Below are 23502 nucleotides of genomic sequence, written 5' to 3'. Positions count from 1 at the left end.
AATCTACAAGACGGCCGGCAAAAAAGGGTGTATGGCAGGCAGTGTCAGGATGTCAATCAGGCACGTAGAGTGAGTTGATGTAAAAATGTAACCCGTATTTTCGCCATTTTATATTCTAGCGTTTTACATGTGATTTAATATCGCTAAGAGTATGATGGGAGTCCGGGTGAGTCGTGTTAGGAAGATGTCTAAGGCATGGGGTGATAGAATAAAGAGGCATATTATGGGAAGAACTGGTAGGAATGACTGTCGGCGGGGAATTCGTAAAATGAGTTGGGTTCGCCAATGACCAAGCCTTAGTTTGTCAGTCAGCCAAGGGGTTGCAAGCATTGCTGAGTGAATTCGATATTCAGTGCGACAGATATGGGATGAGAATCAGTATAATATAATAATTAATCGAAATTTCCATTAATCCATAATTTCTAATAATAATAATAATATGGCAGTCCATAATTTCTCGCGAAATTTCCATACCCGCGGCAGTTTTTGTTCCTCGCTCAAGACTTTCGGCACCAGCTTCTCTTCGCAAGACACTTTCCTCATCGCAAGATCCTCTGTTACAATGGTGTGGACGGTTCCGACTGAAAGGCCGGTCTCCTCACTGATAAGGGCGATGGTTAAAACGCCTGTCAGATTCCAAAACTCTTTTCACTTTGGCCACCTGAGCATCGGTTCGAGCGGTCATCGGGCGTCCGACACGGTGCTCGTCTTCGACAGGCTCCCGGCATTCCTTAAACATTTTTTGTCACTCAAAAACTCTTGTGCGGCTTAAGGCGTAATTCCCATAAGCCTGTTTGATGAGTACCGACGCGGATTTCCCGTGTTTGACGCTAAATTTCACAGCGTAGCGTTGCTCGACGGTGCGCTCAATGCTGGCGCGACAACACCACAAACAATCACACGTCACAAAAAATCAACCTCCTGTGTTTCAACGCTTGCCGGGAGACGACTGAACTAAAGTGCGCCTGAGTGGTGGGGGACCCCTCTACCGAGCCGACCGGTCATACCCCCATCCACCGCTCCGTTGTGGCTAAAGCGAACCAGTCCCGGTACCTATTGTACGGACCATAAGAATATCCGCTGAAATATTAGCGGTTTAACCTCCGGTTTTTATGTCAATATTTCGTATATCTATATATATGAGCAACCGCCCGGCAAGTGGAATGATCCGGTGTTCGAGTCCCGGTCAAGGAAATATTTTTACTCTTGTGATCCGTTCGATTCCGCCTTCCCCACCTCTATTGTGTTCGTCCTTTATATGTGTTCCTATCCCTTTTCCTTATATCTGTTTCTGTATATATGAGTATTTATTCGCCGTTTGGCGGGATTTCGTGTTTGAATGTGTATTTGGCCAATGTGGCTCATCTCTTTCTTCTGGCTATGCGTGCCACGAAACGCACTGTTCCTTTCCTGTATGATGTTGTATGAATTCTAACCCACTCTCCTTTCCTCTTGTGTGTGGTGTCTATTTCTCCTTTGGTGGATGAAACAGCCCCCTGACGCCATCTCTTGGCTAAAGAATCGGGGCGCTTGGAGACATACTACCTTGAACAAAAAGTTCCCGGAATAACCACCGGGTGGCGCTCCCATCGTTCCGATTTGAGTTCTGTTTTTTTTGTTAAATTGGTACATCTGTTGTTGATATTCCCTTAAATCTTAGTGTCATAACTTGACATTTGCAAAAGTTACGTAGCCAAGAGTACATCTATCTCTGTGTGTGTTGGATTTAGTGGCGCACGGACGTTGGAAATGTTGGAAAAGTGTTTCGGCAACGATTCTCTAAATAAACGGTCGTTTACCAGTGGCACGAGCGGTTCAGAAGTGGTCGTGAGTCAATCGAAGATGATGAACGCAGTGGCAGACCATCGACATCGAAAGTCGGTGAAAAAATTGATAAAGTAAAAGAAATGTTGGTCAATAACCGCAAATTAACCATCAGAGAAATATCGGAGGACTTGAACATTGCCTATGGATCCGCCCAAGACATTGTGGTTAATGATTTGGGTTTCCGTCGTGTAGCAGCAAAGTTGGTGCCAAAAGACCTCAATTTCATGCAAAAAAGAGACCGTGTTGACGTCGCAAAAGGCATGATTTGCGAGGCTGAATCCGATCCCACATTCATCAAAAGGATCATTACTGGAGACGAGACGTGGGTTTATGAGTACAACACGCAATCCAGACATCAGGCAAGTGAATGGCGTTCACCAAATGAGCCGAGACCAAAAAAACCACGTCGTTTTCAGTCAAAAAAGAAGGCAATGCTGACGGTTTTCATGGATTACAACGGTGTAGTGCATCATGAATTTTTGCCAGAAGGCCAGACAGTAAACAAAGAGTATTATTTGGGCGTTATGAGACGTTTGCGTGAAGCAATTCGCCGAAAGAGACCAGAAATGTGGGCAGAAAACTCGTGGATTTTGCACCATGATAACGCACCGTCGCACAGTGCTATCATTATTCGTAATTTTTTGACGAAAAATGCAACAAATACCATCCAACAGCCACCGAATTCACCTGATTTGGCTCCCTGTGACTTCTTTCTGTTCAATCGAGTTAAAAAACCATTACGGGGAACGCGTTTTAGCAGCCGAGAGGAAGTAATGGAAAAATCGCAGGAAGCACTGATGGACATACCGAAAACCGACCGTAACTTTTGCAAATGTCAAGTTATGACACTAAGATTTAAAGGGAATATCAACAACAGATGTACCAATTTAAAAAAAAAACAGAACTCAAATCGGAACGATGGGAGCGCCACACGGTGGTTATTCCGGGAACTTTTTGATCAAGGTAGTATTAGACCCACTGATCTCCGGGTAAATTCCGTGTCCTCGATAGCTCAAGTTGTTAAAGAGCATCCGCCCGGCAAGTGGAAAGATCCGGTGCTTGCGTCCCGGTCATGGAAATATATTTACTCCTGTGATCCGTTCGATTCCGCTTTTCCCACCTCTCCTGTGTTCGTCCTTTATGTGTGTTCCTATCACTTTTCCTTATATCTGTTTCTGTATATATGAGTATATATATACTTACATATATATATATATATATATATATATATATATATATATATATATATATATATATATATATATATATATATATATACATATTATACATTATATTATACATATACATATATATATATACATATATATATATGTATAATATGTATATATACTTACATATATATATATATACATATATATATATAAGTATATTTATACATATTATGCATGAGGTGTGCGTTATCGATGTGAAAATACGCTTTAAATGTTAAACCGAGGATTATTTTCTCAGGTTTAGCCTGGAATATTGTATATTTTTATTGGTATATATGAATGGCAAATGTTATTGTTGATTCAAAATGGCTGTGTCTGTGCTGTTCTGTGCTTTTCAGTTTGTTTCCGGTCTTCCCCTGGATCGCTTGATAGTAAAAATTCGCATCCGTCCGGACATGAGGGTCCCGAAGGCGGATGAGGACGACGGGGACGGAGGGGAGGCGATGGAGGAGGACGGGAAGACGAGCGAGGACAGCGAGGCGGAGGCGGTGCCGAGGAAGAGGAAGAAGAAGGCGAGGAGGGAGGTGAGTCCGACCCCACCACCCACCCTCCTCCTCCTCCTCCTACTTCACATCTATGGGCCACGTGGGACACGTCTGCCTCTGGGAAACCATGACTGGCACAGCGAAAGGAACTTGCCGCTCCCCCTCTTAATACCATGCTTAGAATGTGTGAATTTCACACAATGCTGTATAGGGATTAGTGAACTCTACCACATCCCAGCAAACCGACCTTTGGGTTGATGACTGTGTTTAGATACATACATGTGTGTGTGTGTTTGTATATATATATATATATATATATATATATATATATATATATATATATATATATACACATACACACACTTGGGTGGAGCTGCAGGTGCCCAGAGTGCCATGCCCGGGAATCGAACCCGGGACCCTCAAGTCAGTCCAAAGCTATGCCCCCCGGACCACCGTGACCCATATTTATATATTTATATGTGCATAACTATATATATGTATATAAACACACATATATATATACACACATATACATATATATATATATATATATATATATATATGTATATGTATGTATATGTATATATATATATATATATATATATATATATATATATATATATATATGTATATGTATATATATGTATATGTATATATATGTATATGTATATATATATATATATATATATATATATATATATATATATATATATATATGTGTGTGTGTGTGTGTGTGTGTATTTATATATATAGTATATATATACACATATGTACCTATCATATATAATTTATATATATATACTATATATATATATATTTTTATAGGTATATATATGCATATTTGTATATCTATTTGTTTCTTTATATATATATTTGTATATATATATATATATACTTGTATTATATATATATATATATATATATATATATATATATATATATATATATATATGTATATATATATATAAATATATTGTGTGTGTGTGTGGGTCACAGTATTCCATGGGTTAGAGCAACGGACGGCAGACCGGAGGGTCCTGGGTTCGATTCCCGGGCGAGTCTCTCTGGGCACCTGCAGCTCCACCCAAGCTATGTGATTTTTAGGGTAACCATGCGTGTATATGTATGCATAAATAAATTTCTGGGGGCACCCATAGCTTCACCCGTGTGCTGTGAATTTTAACAGGGTATCAGATGCATTTCAGGGAATATATAATGAACAAACCCTCCCCTCTTAATAATTTTTTCCCCGAAGTGTGGTAATTAATGGGTGGAATTCACACCCTGTTTCATTAAGTATGTCAGAGTAATGGCATCAAAACTGTTGCGTATTGAATGCTCTTGAGTAATGGAAATTACAGGTATTCCGGCTGAATGATTTTGTCATTTGTGGGGCAAAGTGAGCCACGTTCATTATGTAATATCAAGTTTCTATTTGTTTCACCAGAGGTGTTACAGTTAACCCTCCAAAGTTTGGAAATGTTGGGACCATATTTTGATGGAGGAATTCTATTCAAACTGATGGCAATACTGGTATCTACTTCCAATTCCTTCTGTTCCTCTTAATGTTTATTCCTTTCCTTCTCTATCACGCAGAAGATGCCCAGAAGCAAAGAATGGGACGACAAGAGCATCCGTATTCTCATAGAAGAGTATGGTACACGGTTTGCTAAAACTGAGGAAATCTCGGAGAGGGAAACCGAGGAGAACCGCAGGGTTTGGAAGGAGATAACAAAGAAATTACGGAAATCAGGGTGAGTGATATGATTCAATTGATTGATAAAGAGTGTTCGATGAGAGAAAACGTTTTCCAAAATCTGGAAGTAATCAACGTTGACATGAGGAAGAGACAACTGAGTCATTGGTTGGTGTCATTAGCTAAAATTGTTGAATCCGCTGTTGAATCCTTTTACAAAGCAAAAGCCAACATGTAATAATATTGGAATATTTTGAAATTAAGCCAAATAAATAAGTATGTATAGTATTAATCATTTGTGCGAGTATATATATATATATATATATATATATATACATACATATATATATGTATGTATATATGTATGTATATATATATATATATATATATATATATATATATATATATATATATATATATATATATATATATATATATATATATATATATATATATATATATATAAATGTGTTTGTGTGTTTTTTGTCATATGTAGGTTTGTATTTACGTGTGACAAAAATGTGTATTTATTCCACTAATAGCCTCTAGTTTTAATCCTAGAAGAAACTTGGGGAAGAATATAAATTAAACTATTAACTCTTTGGTGTCTGGATCATTCCAATTTATAATTATTCATGTTATTCATCTCTTAGCTTGTAAACATTTAAATACAATTACATTTGTAAGTATTGATTAAATACTGTGAAGCATTGTTGTACATTTTAAAAGTTTAAAATGGCTCTTTAAACTGGATATTTATTCGTTGCTTGATTGAAAATTGTTGATGTGTTTGGGATAAATGAAATCCTGGAATGGAAGCCATTGTTTTTCTGTTCCTTTCAGGTACTCAATGTCCGTTAAGAATGCCAGGAGGAAGTGGGATGCTTTGGAGTCGGTCTACGTCGATATGGCCAGTCACAATGTACACCCAGGGCTGAAACGGATCACTTGTCCGTACGGAAGGTGAGGTTTATAGGAATATTAAGGTTTTCCAAATTGAAATTTGATTTATGACCGATACGAGGGTTTCTATTTATATGTTCAGCCTAATAATGAAAATACAGTAATTAATTGTTGAAAATGGCTTTCTTGTTTTTCGAAATAAGATAATCAATACAATTTTGCATGAGCTGGAACCAGTTTTTGCAACAATTTCTCCACTCTGAATGAGGTATCTCCGAAAATTGTTTTTGATTGCATTTACGGCTTCTATAGGTGCCGAAAAAGGTTGGCCATGCAATTTTTTCTTGGTAAACGGGAATATAAAGAAGTCTTTTGGTACTAAATCTGGTCTGTACGGAGGATGACCCATCAATTCGACGAATTGGCCCGTCAGTATTTGTTTCAGCCGTTCTGTTAGAGCCTGCCAAATTGTCATGAAGAAGAATAATCCTTTGTTGCAGCTTCTTTTTCCGTGTTTCACCAAGCACTCCTGGCAAACAAATGCCCATGTACCATTCAGAATTCATGGTTCTACATTTCTACACCCGTACGGTTGCCACATGTCCAGTTATTCCGAAGATACAGGCGATCATTTGCTTCTATGTGCTTTGTTCACTAATCACCTTAGTCGGATTTAGCCATCTTGGAAGACCCATACAGTGGATTGCTGTTTTGTTTCGGGTGCGTACGCATATATCCAAGATTTGTCATCTCTATTGATGTTATACACACCTTTTGAAGCCTGTAGATTGTATTTGGTGAGTATTTCTTTTCACCAATTGACACACAAGGCATCTTTCTGAGCTTTTGTCAAGTTATTACGGCATTCATCACGATTAAATTGATTTCGTAGCTATATGTTTGTGTAATATCTTATTGATACTTGTCATACTACAGGGTTCGTCCGGAAAATAAGTGTACTGAGCTCAGGAAAAAAAATTTATTACACTTTTACATATCTTAAGCTAATATTCCTCAAAATAGGACCCTTGTGAGTCGATACACTTGTTCCAGCGGCGTTCCCATTCCTGGAACACTCCCGCGAAGGCATCATTCGGGGAACCTCTCGAAGACTCGTCGTCGACCTCTTCTCTGCCCTCCACGAACATCTTGTGCCACCGAAAGATCATGTTTCTGGACATGGCTGACTCCCCGTAAGCCAGGTTAATCATACCGACAGTTGTGGTAGACGATTTCCTAAGCTTTACCGCAAATTTGATGGAATAACGCTGCTCCAAAAAACTTCGGCATCGTGTTCTGTGACGTGGGTCAAGCGTGGAGGTTCGCGTTAACAGAGCTCCTCACTACACCACAGCTCAGAGCCGACTGCCTTTTTCAGCAGCGTCGCTTGCCAACATACCCCCCTCCAATCGCAGCCCGTCAGAGCGGTGCTGGGCATGCCTGGAGCGGCGGGAAAAAATCAGTAGTCAGTACACTTATTTTCTGGACGAACCCTGTAATCCTCAAGGATATCTCAATCTCACGATATGTCACATGACGATCTTCCTATACCATTTCTTCTAGCACGGCATCAATGTTTTCTGTCTTTGAACTGATTTTTGGACGACCTCGGAAGATTTTCATTCGCTTAAACATGGATTAAACTCTAATCAATTTCGGTGAAATATAACCTGTTGAAAACTAATAAGTATATTGCAGAGAATAGGAATAGATCGGAGGGAAAGGAGGCTAATCCGCAACCTGTACATATCTCAGACTGCTCAGGTGCGAGTGGGGAACGGGGAGTCAGGATGGGCAGTGTTAGGAAGGGGTGTAAGGCAGGGTTGCCCATTATCACCGTTGCTGTTCAATTTGTATGCAGAGGAAATGATTAAAGAGACATTATGGGAAGAACTGGAGGTAGGAATGAAAGTGGGCGGGGAATTCGTTTAAAATCCGTTAGGTTTGCTAATGAACAAGCTTTAGTTTGTCAGTCAGCCAAGGGGCTGCAAGCATTGCTGAGTGAATCGGAAATTCAGTGCAACAGGTATGGGATGAGAATCAATATTAAGAAAACAAAGGTTATGCGATTTTCTAGAAAGAAAAAGGCCAAGTTTAACATTAAAATAGGAGGGCAAAAACTAGGGCAGGTAGAACCGTATCTCGGTAGTGTTTTGGACCAACACGGTCAAAGTAGTAGGGACGTAAGGAGAAGAATTGCGCTAGGCAAAGAGGCTTTATCACAAGGAGGAGGGAGTTAAGATGAGAGGGACTTTGAGTAAGGATGTTAAGAAAAGACTCGTTAGAAAACTTTGATATGGAGCGTAGCTATGTACGGCGCGGAAACGTGGTCATTGAAGCAGGAGGATAGACGTAGACTGGAGGCTTTTGAAATGTGGGTGTGGAGAAGAATGGAGAAGGAGAAATGGACAGAGAAGAAAACAAATGAGGAAGTACTTGGTATGGTGGGCGAAGAGAGGGGTTTGTTGGGGCCAATCCTAGGGAGGCAGGAAAAGTGGATGAAGGGGGTGTTGACCGGCAGTGGGATGTTGAAGACTGTGATAGAGGGTAGAATGTTAATGGCAGATGAGGAAAGGGAAGGAACAGGAGAGGGATGTCTTAGATAGGGGATGAAGGGAGGAAGAAAGTACTCAGAGCTGAAGAGGGACCTGATGTAGAGTAGATTGCTGGATTTTGTGTTTTGTTAGGAGTAATAAAATATTTGTTTGGTAGTTGTGTCCATCCAAAAACCTACCTTAACCGGTAGATTACCTAATAATAATAATAACCTGTTGTCGTTGTAAAAAATCATGGAATTTTGAATAATTAAATAGAAATACGGTCATGGGACGTTATGATCATGTATTTTCAGTGCCTGGGCATGTTATTTAGACAGTGCCAACGGTTTTACTTAGAGAAAAATAAGGTACGGTTGCCTATAATTGATGGAAAATATCTATTACTCTGCTACAAATGTGTAATACCTAGTTTATAGTTTTATTGTTAGTTATGAATGAAGGATAGGTTAGAATATGGTGCCGTGAGTTAGAGAATCACTTTTGTGTGATTTGGCTTGTCTTCAAAGACCCATGCAGTGGATTGCTGTCTTGTTTCGGGTCCTTACGCATAGATCCAAGATTTTGTCACCTGTGTGGCTGTTGTACACAGCTTTTCATGTAGCGCAATTGTATTTGTTGAGCATTTCTGTGCACCAATTGACACAGGAGGCATTTTTCTGAGCTTTTGTCAAGTTATTACGGCATTCATCATGATTAAATTGATTTCCCAGCTTAATTTTCGTGTAATATCTTATTGATTCTTGTCATACTAATCCCCAAGGTGTAATTAACACGATATATGACTGTCCTTTATGTAAATTGGAGGCTCTTATTTGTAATGTTACATATGTTTTACCTTAAAAATCAACGTTTCAATTTTTACATAGAAGTATTTCACTTAAAATAATCGACATTAAAGTCGAATCCACTTTCTCATGGAATTGAGTTTCATTTATCAAGCCTAAGCTCATAATACTCAATATTCCTGGGTAGTAATCTTTTATTTTAAGAAACGTGGGGAAATGTTCTTTGTCAATTGTCGGTCATGTATTTACGAAAAGCATTGTAGTAAGAAAGTTATATTTTGCCTTGTATTGACAGCGTTGCTAAAATAATCGGGTTTTAAAAGCAGTAAGAAGGGGCAAATAAGAAATAAATGACAGGCGATAGGATTTTGGGCGAAACGATGTTAATGGTTTTTATAGTTATAGATATTCGGTTTTTTAATGTTAACCGGACGTTTTGGTGATTTCAAAACAAATACAAACGTAAAGTAAAGTCCCCTGTGTACATGAATTTATTTTTCTAACTATTTCTCTTCATTTAAAGGTTATAAGTATCAAATTTGAATTTCCATTTACAAGCATGTACCAAAATGATAGCGATATCTGTTTTACCGGACGTTTTGGTGATTTCAAAACAAAAACAAACGTAAAGTAAAGTCCCCTGTGTACATGTATTTATTTTTCTAACTATTTCTCTTCATGTAAAGGTTATAAGTATCAAATTTGAATTTCCATTTACAAGCATGTACCAAAATGATAGCGATATCTGTTTTACCGGACGTTTTGGTGATTTCAAAACAAAAACAAACGTAAAGTAAAGTCCCCTGTGTACATGTATTTATTTTTCTAACTATTTCTCTTCATTTAAAGGTTGTAAGTATCAAATTTGAATTTCCATTTACAAGCATGTACGAAAATGATAGCGATATCTGTTATTTTCGAGTGATTTAAAGTTTACATGACATCTGTAGTGCGCATTAATGTACGTATGCGACAAATAATTGTCAATAAATGCATATTCTTAAAAAAAAAGCAGTAGATTGTATACTTTGGGGTTTGTTTATACCATAAGAAACGGTGTCATTGTGTCAGTTTATCATAGTGTTAACGTAGTCGTATTAGGGTATACTTTTTAGCGGTTATTAGGGTGTAAGAGGCGGTATTGACACAATTTAAGTATGTAAAATTATGAAAATTATTCTTAGAGTGGTTTCTAGTGAAATAGATTTATTTTTAGAGAGAATTAGTTGTGAATAAGGTTGTTTTCCAAGAAAGTGAAGCGTTGCTAGGATGCGGCCGTGATGTAATTAGTTAAACCAGTGTTTCGCATCGCCTACAGTGGAAGTAAGTTGACCGATGTACTCCTGTCTTGATAATCCTCATCGAAAGTCATGAAAAAATCATTGAACAAGAGCATATGCACGAGTTTACTCCAATTTTTCGCTGGGACAAAATGTTCGAGTCTCTGTAAACAACACAAGTTATGATCAAACCACAAAATGCTCTGGAGAAAGCGTTGAAAGGGCCGAACGTTAAGATGGAATTGTCAAATGGCACCTAAAGTACTGAGTGTTGTCAAGGTTCAAGATATAAATAGCAACCCTGGTATGCTTTCATTTCTTCAGGAGCCATTTGGAGGGAAAGGTTATGGAAAAGTACAGACCATATTCTAATACAGGTATCTAATATTTCTTATGAGGAAGCATAGAAAACCTAACTTTCTACATGTTTTGAAAATGTGCCCCTCCGAAGACATGTTTCTTTGCAGGATCACTCCCATGGATTAGGCCATGCTTTATCTGCTGAGATTGCGTGAAAACTTAGTTTTTATGAGGGCAAATTTGAAAAGTAAGGTCTCCTATTTTTTTCATGAAAAATCACATTTATTCTCTCAATTTTGTGTACATTGTAAGAAAGCCTGAGCATTTAGCTATTTTTCTACAATGTTGCCTTGACAATCAATCACTTTTTGCATCCTTGTAAGCAGCTTTTTAATACCGGCATCGTGTCTATCTCCCACCACGTCACACAAAGCCAACTATAACGACTGCTTCTTGCACTTTTCCTCGTCTGATTTGAATTTCTGTCCTCCAAAGGTGTTTTTTGAGAGCTGGAAACAAGTGGTAGTCCCTTGGGGGCAACGTCCTCTGGGCTGTAAGGAGGGTGGTCGATGATATCTCCCATCAGCCGAATTCATTGAGTAGGGTGGTCGTTTGATGTGAAGACACGTGGACGTGCATTGTCATGATATGCAGACACACTCCTTTGGTGAGGAGAGATACCTTGTTTGTAACTGATTGAACTCCGACACACAATATTCTGCAGCACGGAGAAGTAGACACTCTCTCTCTTCATTTTATAAGGCCTCCCTTTATCTAAATGAAGGGTAATTCCCTCTGGTTATTGGACGCCATCTCGTCAATTGGAACCACCGTTGTTGATTCCAATGGCAAACTTGGCTGACCTGACCGCTGCTCACCGTGGATGTTTTCCCGGCCATCAAAACACTCCCTGCACCACTTCCGATGCACGTTTCTGATGTCCATAATACACTTCTCACCGTACACTGCAACTAAATGGATGTGATGTATTTATTATATTGGAGAAGCAGTCGTCATAGTTGGCTTCGTGGGACGTGGTGGGAGAAAGGTATGATGCCAGTATTGAAAAGCTGCTTACGAGGATGCAAAATGTGATTAATCATCAAGGCAACTATGTAGAAAAATAGCTTAATTCTCAACCTTTCCTCTGATGTACGCAAAGTTGTGAGAATAAATTTGATTTTTAATGAAAAATTAAAAATAGGGGACCCTTACCTTTCAAATCGCTCATGTATAAGTGAAAAAAATCAGACTTGTTTAAATTGGGTTCTTAGGGAGTTAATAATGTACCATTCAGTGCAACAATTTCAGAGTTTAAAAATCATTTGCCTTGACTGGGATTTGAACCCAGATCCCTCTCAGTATCTAATCTAAGCTACTTCAGCTGTTCTCTATGCCAAACAGTCCCCTGAGGAGGCTGTCACAATAGTATTTGTGTCGTCAGCATACGGTAATGGGTCTATTCCTTCAGTGGACTTAAACTTATGTGGTAGATCATTGAAAAAATTTAAAAAATAAAGTGGGACCTAGTACGGAACCCTGTGGAAGTTCTTGTTTGGCCTTCATATTTCCATTCTGTGTCTTTGTAGGGAGCTGACGGCCATTCTCAATCCAGGAGGCATGAGGAACTACTTGCAAGTGGAGGAGGAGGAACAGAAAGAAATGGAGAAAGCGGCTAAGGAGTAAGTTTTTGTTTAACCCTCTTAGTGCAGCGGGCCGATATATCGGCAATTGTATCCCTGGCGAAAAGTGTGGCGGGCTGATATATCGGCTCTTGCGTAGGCTATTGTTTAAATCGCTGTAATTTATGGTTTTTGTGCTATCGATAGGATGAATTCCATATAATTATGTAACAGATTTTTTAATTTTTTATTAGCAATTTTAAATGCTTTTCAAAAAGTATATTTCTTACAATAATTTTATGTTCAGTTTTGCACATGTCGGGAAGCTCAGCCTAATTGTCTGCTCGGTTTTTTCTGAGTGGTCTTTCCACTATAAAAAGCCACTGAAAGGCTACTAATCTGTTTTCATCTGTAATCTCTTGGGTGTGTTATGGTGTGGTGGTGTTGATATATAGCTGCTTATTTAGACTTTGTTGGTACGATGGAAATCAGAGCACTGCTTTGTAATCATTTTGGTTTCTCTTGCCCCATCCTATCTAATCAATTGCACCCTGTGTATTGGATTATGTTGTCAGCAGTTCTCTGTGAGTTAGAACTTGGTTTTTCTCTGCCTTTAGATTGTAAGCACATTGCCACAGTCTCAAGGAAATGGGAAGAGTCCAAATTTGACTCAGGTGAGATCAGCCTTTTCAACAAAATCGAACTATGCAGAGGCTGATAAAAAAATTTGCATTTCACTGGTTTTTCTTTATTTATTTATAACATTTTCCACATGTCTTTTTGATTCTATCTTATATTTAAATATGGTAGTTTTATTGAAAAATGTTTAAAAAAAACATATTAGTAATTTGTCTAAAAATCGAAATATTATTGCAAAAAAAATATTCTTTTAAAATTTATATTACTGTAATAATTACATTTATTTATCAGATGATGTAAATGTATTACAACATTATTGACTACAATATTTTATTTGAAAATAAAAAAACTGTATATGGATATCTAAACAAATAACTTCATAATGTTTTTTTTCCTAAGGTGATACATTTTCTTAAATTACCCTTCACACTTCTCACTAAGTACCCCTGGAATCCCCACCGCACTAAGAGGGTTAATACTTTTGTTCTCCATGCAAACAATACCCTTTAAGACCAGAGGCAAAGTTAACTGTGTGTAAAATGTGTAGGTATTCATTATTGTGCGGGACTCATAATCTTGATTATTATGCATTGTAATCATGAAAATTAATTAGTTCAATTTTTGTTGACTTTGGGTTTCATTTTTATGCAAATAGATCTGTTTGTTTTGTGTCAATTTAGCATAATGTCGTGATAATTGATGTTTGGTGTATTTGTTGAATTGGGATTGCGTCTCAGCTAGGAATTGAAGAATAAAGGCTTCCAATGTTTTTAGCTCAATTTGGGTAGAAATAAACAAAAGATAGTGTACATGGTGTGTATAAAAATTAATGGGAAAACAGATTTGTTTGGCTAGGTATTGGTTGTACGAGGGCGGTTCAATAAGTACCCGTGTTAGTAATGAAGAAACCATTTTTTGAAAAAACATTTTTTTTAATCTTTCAACATAGTCCCCTTTTAGAAAGATACACTTCTCCCAACGTTCCGGCCATTTTTTTAACCCCTCGAAAAAATAGGATTTGTCGAACTCTCCAATATACGCCTCTGTCTCGGCGATAACTTCCTTGTTTGAGCTAAATTTTTTTCCCGTGAGCCATTTCTTCATGTTAGGGAATCAGGAAAAGTCACAGGGAGCCAGATCGGGTGAACATGGGGGGTGTGGCAGCAATTCAAAACATAGTTCATGCAGTTCATGAAGTCACAGGCAGCCAGATCGGGTGAATACGGGGGGTGCAGCAGCAATTTATAATGTAGCTCATGCAGTTCATGAAATTGCAGGGAGCCAGATCGGGTGAATACGGGGGGTGCGGCAGCAATTCATAATGTAGCTGATGCAGTTCATGAAATTGCAGGGAGCCAGATTGGGTGAATACGGGGGGTGCGGCAGCAATTCATATCGTAGTTCATGCAGTTTGGTGGCGACAACTTCAGTTGAGTGTGCTGGTGGGTTATTGTGGTGAAACAGCACCTTCTTTTTCGCCAAATGCGGCCGTGTCTGCTTCCATTTAATGCCAAAGTGGTCCACTAACTCACTGTAGGATTTCCCAGTGATCGTTCTTCCTTTTTCTAAAAAATACATGAGGATGACGCCATTTGAATCCCAAAAAACTATCGCCATGACTTTTCCGGCCAATCGGACCATCTTTGCCTTCTTTGGAGCAGATTCACCAGGAGAAATCCATTGTTTTGATTGTTGCTTGGTTTCTGGTGTGTAATGATGAATCCAGGTTTCATCAACAGTGATAACTCGACGCAAAAACACCTTCGGATCTCGCTTAAATTGCTGCAAACACTGCTTCGAAGTTGACAGCCGGATCAGCTTGTTGTCCACCGTGAGCAATCGCGGCACCCATCGGGCGACAATTTTCTAATTTTGCCGATCTATTTGTGTAAAATATTAATTATCATTCCTGTCGACACACCTCCCACGGCCTTTGCTACTTCGCGCACTTTCGTTCGTCGATCAGCGAGAATCATGGCTTGGACTTTTTGAATGATTTCCTCGGTATAACCACGTCTGCCGTCGGGCGTCCTGGTCGCTCCTCATTCAAAAACAGATGTTTGCCCACGTTTAAATTCGTCAAACCAACATCTAACTGTGATCATAGATGTTGTGAAGTGTCCCCATCCAACAGCATCCAACTTTGCTTTTATCTCCTCGCATTTCTTCCCATCCAAAAACAAAGCTCTGGGGGACTGGTCAGGTGTGCCACTCACGAGTGGTTTGGCGTTTTGTCTCTGGATCGTATTCATAAAACCCAGGTTTTATCACCAGCGATGATGTTGCCCAAGTAATCAGGTTCATTTTCAATACGTTGCAAATGTCTAGTTGAAATTTCCACTCGGTGGGTCTTTTGTGACACCATCGGTGTGCGGAGGTTTACAATAACTGATATCCTGCTGCTTCCACAGCTAGGAGAGCACTGAGACTGGTTTGCGGCAAAGCTTAGTGTTTCCCTCACCTACTACTACCAATGGTTCAATCACACGCCGACCAATAGTAACCGTGTGGGAAATTCAATTGCATTACTTATGGAATGTACCCCGTATTTATATTTCCTATATTTCTTGTGGGATTTGTGTTCCTTGGAATGTCTGAGGGTTTCATTTGACTCATTTTAACAGGAAGAAGAAGGCTGAAGAAGAAGCAGCTCGTCCGGTGACCAGTGTGGCCGTCGGTTGCATTGTTCGGAATATGTCGAGAAGGACGCCAGATTCAGGGCCCTCGACCAGTTTAGGCAAGAGGAATCTCATGCCGAGGTGAGTGCCGGGATTCTCCCCTTGAGACGGTTCCGTAAAGCTGAAAGTTGTGCCAATAAATGTGTTTTTGGGTGTTGTTTTAAGTCTTGTCGAAGTGATATTACATCCATCTTTCTCAATTCTTTTGCCATCAATTCTTACATTTGTTCTGTATGAATATGTTATTTGTTTAAGTGGAGGTCACTGATATTGTGTAATTCATTTACCTTATATACTTTGAATGAGTACCTACAGGGTCGCACCCAACAGTGGTAGGACTGATTTTCTCTGGCGCTAACAGAGCGGTGGAGGGGGGTCGGCCTGGCAGGGTAAGGTGAAGGGGGCTCTTAGCAACAGACCGACACCAATCTCAGTCGCCTGCGGGCTGTCGTTGAGTGAGGACACTGTTTCTAGTGAAGCAAGTTTTTTGTCCTCGTCGAAAAACAAAATGAATCTGAATTTAGAGCAACGTTATTCCGTGAAGTTTTGTGCGAAACTCGGGAAGACGGCAACTGAGACCCTCGATATGATCAAGCAGGCTTATGGGGACACTGCCTTAAGCCGTTCCACAGGATTTGAGTGGCACAAGTTGTTTAAAGAGGGTAGGGAGCTCGTTGAAGACGACCATCGCTCCGGACGGCCGTCGACGGCAAGAACCGACACGAATGTGGACAGAGTGAGGACACTGCTGAACACAGACTGACGCTTAACCAGTGAAGAAATTGCAGAACAGTTGGGTCGACGACATTTTGACTCGATAAAGGCCGTTCAAGAGGTTTCGACGAGGGTCATCAACGGCAAACGGTAGGACAATGGAAACTATAACATAACTGGCATAGGATACGCACAGCTCGATGGTCCGCTAAAGCACAGATATGGCTCCTTATTGGGTTTCATGTCAACTAGCACTATACTAGGGGACGGGGACATAGTCTGCCTCATGGCTGCCAAATCGCACTAATTCGCATATGTACAGGGTCGCACCCAAAAGTGGTAGGACTGATTTTTTTTACAAGAATTTCATTGACGATATACTTACATCAACTTAATAATCTTCAAAGTATGCTCCTTGAGCTGCTACACACTTAGTATAACGTTGCTCCCATTCCCCGTACGCCCGCTGGAAATTTTCTTTGGGGATGCCGTTGATGACCCTCGTCGAAGCCTCTTGAACGGCCTTTATCGAGTCAAAACGTCGTCCCTTGAGCTGTCTTTTCTTTAGGGGGAAGAAGAAGAAGTCCGGTGATGCCAGATCGGGAGAATAGGCCGGGTGCGGCAACGTGGCAACGCCGTATTTGGCCAGGAGCTGTCGGTGGACACTCAGAATTTTGGGCACCATCTTGGCGCACACCTTGCGCATGGCCAAATCCTGTGAAATAATGCGTTGGACGTTGGATGCAGACAGACCCAACTGGTCTGCAATTTCTTTACTGGTTAAGCGTCGGTCTGTGTTCAGCAGTGTCCTCACTCTGTCCACATTTGTGTCGGTTCTTGCCGTCCACGGCCGTCCGGAGCGATGGTCGTCTTCAACGAGCTCCCTACCCTCTTTAAACAACTCGTGCCACTCAAATACTGTGGAACGGCTTAAGGCAGTGTCCCCATAAGCCTGCTTGATCATATCGAGGGTCTCAGTTGCCGTCTTCCCGAGTTTCGCACAAAACTTCACAGAATAACGTTGCTCTAAATTCAGATTCATTTTGTTTTTTGACGCGGACAAAAAACTTGCTCCACTAAAAACGGTGTCCTTACTCAACAACAGCCTGCAGGCGAATGAGGTTGGTGTCGGTCTGTTGCTAAGAGCCCCCTCCACCTTACCCTGCCAGGCAGACCCCCCTCCACCTCTCCGTTCGCGCCAGAGAAAATCAGTCCTACCACTTTTGGGTGCAACCCTGTATTAGGCAGACTACGTTCTTGTACACCTGATAGTAGTTCTTCTGCCTCCGTACACATTTAGTTTACAACACCAAACAGAAATTACTTTCTGGGATGTACTTGATATGTTATTACCCAAGAGTTGGCTTTGATGTTGCGCTGAGGAAGATATTTTGCAATTTCATGCCTTCTTGTTTTGCGCTGTTTAATTTAAGGATGTTTTATTGTTGTATATACTTGACTAATGTGAGTTTTTTCTGTCTCTTTCTGCTTTTGTACAGTTTGGAATCGGAATCTCTGGTGATTACCCTGTCATCCGATGATGAAGAAGAAATGCCGAAAGCGTAAGTAGACACAAAAGTGTGAATTGAAGTGTTTATAAGAATAAACTATAATTTAACCACTTGTTCCCTGAGATATGCATTAGCCACGGTAACAGATTCAATGGGAGGCTTGACTTTGTTGGTATAGTCGTTTGTTTTTACTAAAAAGAGCAGTGATTTAGAGGAAATACAAGCAGGACTGACCTAGATGTCAATTAAACATTTCGATGTACGTGAATGCATTCAAGTTTTAAGATCTCCTAATTTTTTCCAGGTAAACAGTTTGAAATAGAAATTTGCAATGTTATATCAATTATAGACACAGTCTTCCTCTTCAGACGTACTCTACAGATTCCGGTTTTGCTTGACAGAAGCAGACAATATCTATCAACTATGATTTCCCACTTTTCCACAGATTTAACTCGTAATATGACTCAAAAATACATTAAAAAATGAACTAAAGCAATGTAGAAAGCTTATAAAACAAATAGGATCCAAGGAATAGCACCAAATTATTCGAAATCAATCCCCCGGGGCATGAAAACTCAGGGACTACATGAACAAGCATGAATACACCAGCGTTGACTTGCTATTGGTGGTAAAAACACCTTCTAATTCATGTGCTGGCCTCTTTAATTGTTTAAATATGTCTGTGAAGAAGTATATTTCATTTTAGATGGCTCCTAGATGTTTACATTTATTTAATTGCCAATGTCATTTATCGTGGTTGCAGGGAATAATTTCTGATGACTACATTCATATCACTGTAGTATTGCTGATGGATTTTTCAAACAATAAGCCTGGAAGATGGTAATAGCAACAATACGCACGCAGTAATATCTATCAGTGTAATGTATTAATGATGAATTTTGCAAAGAGAGGTGTATTAAGCATGTGGTATTGATTGTATGTTAAATATTAAGTTATTAACATAAGAAATGCAACTATTTAAGAGTGTAGAATTCATTCGCCTTGACCGGCACTCTATTCCGGTTCCATCGATGCTCGGCTGAATGCTGAGCTGACAAAACTGAAACAATGTTTGCAAAAAATATTTGCAAAATTTTGGCAAAGGAGGGAAGTCATCAATGAAAGTCGGAATTAGTGTTTTTATTTGCCGAGTGTTCATTGTGGGTGTAAACTTTTTAAGTATAAGATGAGGAACTCGCTCTAAGTTTGTCTGCTATTGTTAATAAACCAATTTTTGTTCTTAAAAGAATGGAAATTGTCTCATAAGAAGAATGCAGGCTTTTTAATTTGAAACAGTTATCAATGTGTAACGTTAATAGATGGAAAAGTGTCACCAAAGATTTGATTTGTCTCAATTCAACAATTTTAGAGTGTAAAAATTATTTGCCTTGACCGGGATTTGAACCGGTATCCCTCAGATATCCAGTCGAGTGCTTTAGTGCCAGTTAAGCTATCGAGGTGTCATCTTAAATTCTGAAATTTTGGGGTCTTTCTCAAAGGAACAAGATGTTGTGACAAAATACCGTGCATAAAAGTTCACATGCCTTCGTAGTCTTGCTTGACAGACCACAATCCAAGAGTTTAAAGCCAACTTTTAAACAATTAGGCTGTTTATACCTTCAAGAAACTGTGGGAGATAAGGCAACAGTCACTTTTAATGGAGTCAGCTGCTAAATTGCATTTCAATGCCACAATTTCAGAGTGTAAAAATCATTCGCCATGACTGGTATTCGAACCCAGATCGCTTGATGTCCGGCTGGGTGCTTTAGCCAGTTAACCTAGAGGCGTCCTCAGTTACTGTTGAGGCATATCCCGTGGTTTCTTGGAATGTATTACAACGGCACTGTGATGATTTTTCCAAAACTTTCATAAACTATAATGGACTTAATTCAAACCGGTGCGGTGTTAATTAGACTTCACTATACCCTTTCATTTTAAATGGGCACAGCAATGTTTTAAGCTCAAACGGAATTCTTTATATCTCATCGCAAAATGAAATAAAAATTAGGAGACCTTAGAACATGAATGCACTTCATCAATGACCATACAAGGTGTGATCAAAAAAGGACTGGACTGATGTCATAACTTGTTAATTTCGACGGATACAGAGCTTAATCGAACTTGTCGCCCCGTAAGTACATGCGTTGGGTGATGAAACACCTTTGCTAACGTTTCTCCATCCAGCTTTCGAACCCTGCCTCGTAAGCCCCCTTATAGGGATCCTCTTCAGGTCCACCGTACAATTAGATTTAATGTCCGCAATGGAGTCGAATCGGTACCCTTTCAAGGTTAATTTTAACCTTGGAAACCCGAAAAAAGTCTGATGGAGCCACGTCTGGAGGGAGTAGGGCGGCTATGGGATCGAGGAAGTTCCGGTTCTGGCATAAAACTCTGTCACGATCAATGCCGTGTGAGCCGACGCGTTATCAATCAAAATGTCTCTCAAAATTGTTTGTCAGGATCCATAACTGATTTTCAGTGATCTCCCTAGCAGTGAAACGGCGATTTGCCTACACCAAATTGTTCACCATTGAGGCATGGTTGGAGTCTCTCGAAGTGGAAGGCCGTAATGGTGCATTATCTAGGTGGAAACGTCATGCATCGTTTGTTCACATGTCTGACCTCTTTCAGGTCACTGCGACCGTTAGCCTCTTGATAACCTTTAAGTAGAAATCATTGTTGACGGTCTGACCTTGAGGGACATATTCGTACTGAATCGGCCAAATGAAGGAACACACCAGCATGACCTTCAGATTGACCAGGACAATAAAATATAATCATTACTGTCGCTTTTGGATCACACCTTGTAAATAGTTGACTCTGGTCTGGGCATTACTTGGTTGTCTATGCCTTTGTGCCGTGTAGTAACTCAAGAAAAGGGTAATCGCTGTCAGGTTTCGGTTAGCCCTTATGTAAAAATTCTACCAACTGTTGAATTACACACACATGTCAACCTGGGACAAATGCAGCTGGAAAAATTATGCGAAAAGCTTATGTAAAATATTGGAAAGTAATTAGAGCAGCGTTTCATTCAGGTAGGGACTTGCTGCAAATGATTTTTTTATGTAGACCAAAGAGAGTAATTAGGGAATTTGCAATTGCAAATTACAAATTGAATTTGCAATTGTGCTCGTGGTATTTTATTTGTGATTCTCCATAATTAATTGGAAATGAAAGGAGCATTTGTGTTCATTAACTGAGACATCATTTTGAAGTTTAAAAACATGAAAAGAATTGTATCTTTTATTGCAGTATACATGTTATTGAAGTATCATTGATATATGTTTGTTGGTATATAGATATATGATACAACAAATGTACACAAATACATATATATATATATATATATATATATATATATATATATATATATATATATGCATACAAAAACATACATAAACATATATATATGTATTACATGCATATATATATATATATATATATATATATATATATATATATATATATGTATTACATGCATATATATATATATATATATATATGTATTACATATATATATATATATATTTATATATATATATATATGTATTACATGCATATATATATATATATATATATATATATATATATATATATATATATATATATATATATATATATATATATATATATATATATATGAATACTGATATTGCTAATGTTTAATGTAATTATACACCTTTCCTCCTCCCCCTCTGAAGTGTAAGGATGTGTTTCTGATTGTGGTAAGGTTTATTTCCCACAGCAAGTCTCCAAGTTCCGACCTTCCCTCGAGTATGAAGCCGAATGTGATGATTCAAAAGTCTGCAAATTATGTGGAAGTGGCTCAAAGGTATGGAACTCTCTTAAGATAAGATATATGCGTGTGCTATATTTACGCGTTAAGTTGACGAAAGCAGGGCCTGACAGGCGAAAGGGAAACTTCAATTGGTGAAGTAGCTGTTCATTGAACATTTCTGGATGGGAATGAGAGTATAAATGTGGTGGAACCTCTGTAAACGAGCACTTAGCATGGTGAATAATTCGCATTATGAGCAAAAATCCATTGTTCATTAAAACAGAAAGCATGACAAGCAAATTCTCACGAATGCAAAGATATCAGGCTCTAATTTGTATGAATTTATGATCTTTAGTAAAAAAACTCTTATTTTTTTCCTCAGACTGTAAACTTTATCACTCCAACTCTAGTTTAGAGTTTTGACTTAATCGGAAGTTAACATGCTTGTGAAATATTTTCTCCATTGAATTTTATATTCAAGAAACGCATGCTGCGTTCCCAAAGTAATGCTTAAATTTTTTTAAGAGTAATATATTGAACAGATTTGCTGAAACACTTAAAATTCTTCGAAATACTGTCCACAGATTTGGACAAACATAAAATTCTTCAAAGTATGGTCCACAGATTTGTGCAAACACTTAAAATTCTTCAAAGTACTGTCCACTGCTTTGCACAAACACTTAAAATTCTTCAAAGTACTGTCCACTGCTTTGCACAAACACTTAAAATTCTTCAAAGTACTGTCCACAGAGATGTGCAAACACTTAAAATTCTTCAAAGTACTCTCCACAGATTTGCACAAACACTTAAAATTCTTCAAAGTACTGTCCACAGATTTGCACAAACACTTAAAATTCTTCAAAGTACTGTCCACAGATTTGCACAAATATTTAAAATTCTTCAAAGTACTGTCCAGAGATTTGCACAAACTCTTAAAATTCTTCAAATTACTATCCATGGGCCTCTACATATTTTTTCCATCGACTCTGCCAAGACCTGTACTTGCCCCAGAAGGCGTCTTCGGGGGACCTCTCGCAAGGTCTTCGTCACGGAGCTGATAAGATCTCTTCTATGGGTGAAAAACGGGTTGCTTCCAGAACTGTCCTAATCCGAGGGAACAAAAGTAAGTCTGCTGGGGTGATGTCAGGACTATAGAAGGAGGGTTGGGCAGTGATAGTACCTGATTTTTGGCCAGGAAATACATTGAATCGTAGCGTGTTTTGGCAAGGCGTGTTGTTGTGTTGGAGTAGCCAGGTAGCGGGGGTGTCCTTTCTTATCCTGATGACCATAATTCAGTCTTTTCAGGGCATCCACGTAGTAGGCAGCTTTGTTAACTGTCTGTCCTTGAGGAACAAACTACTTATGGACCACTCCTTTACTGTCAGAAAAGAAAACGAGCACTGTTTTCACTTTTGTTTCAGTCATTCTTGAGTTTTTGGGCTTTGGGGAACTGGTCAGTGTGCCACTCCGAGAGGTTTTGCATTTTGTTTCTGG

The 23502-nt window shown here is 39.1% G+C and overlaps 1 protein-coding gene across 1 annotated transcript in view; it reads left to right on the top strand.

Annotated features, from left to right (window-relative positions):
- Nucleotides 1-23502, top strand: part of LOC139693250 (uncharacterized) — a 70219-nt gene that overhangs the window by 22628 nt on the left and 24089 nt on the right. Inside the window, exons 2-8 of the mRNA XM_071591356.1 lie at nt 3398-3583; nt 5141-5298; nt 6084-6203; nt 12656-12748; nt 15952-16086; nt 18219-18281; nt 21976-22062. Of these exons, the coding sequence (XP_071447457.1) occupies nt 3455-3583; nt 5141-5298; nt 6084-6203; nt 12656-12748; nt 15952-16086; nt 18219-18281; nt 21976-22062 (785 nt within the window). The 5' untranslated portion in view covers nt 3398-3454. The remainder of the gene's footprint in view (nt 1-3397; nt 3584-5140; nt 5299-6083; nt 6204-12655; nt 12749-15951; nt 16087-18218; nt 18282-21975; nt 22063-23502) is intronic.

The sequence above is a fragment of the Hetaerina americana genome, unplaced genomic scaffold, assembly GCF_022747635.1.
Source record: "Hetaerina americana unplaced genomic scaffold, ioHetAmer1.1.p SCAF_45, whole genome shotgun sequence".
NCBI classification, from domain to species: domain Eukaryota; kingdom Metazoa; phylum Arthropoda; class Insecta; order Odonata; family Calopterygidae; genus Hetaerina; species Hetaerina americana.
The sequence above is the reverse complement of the archived record's forward strand: the minus strand, read 5'-3'. Positions and strand labels throughout refer to the sequence as shown.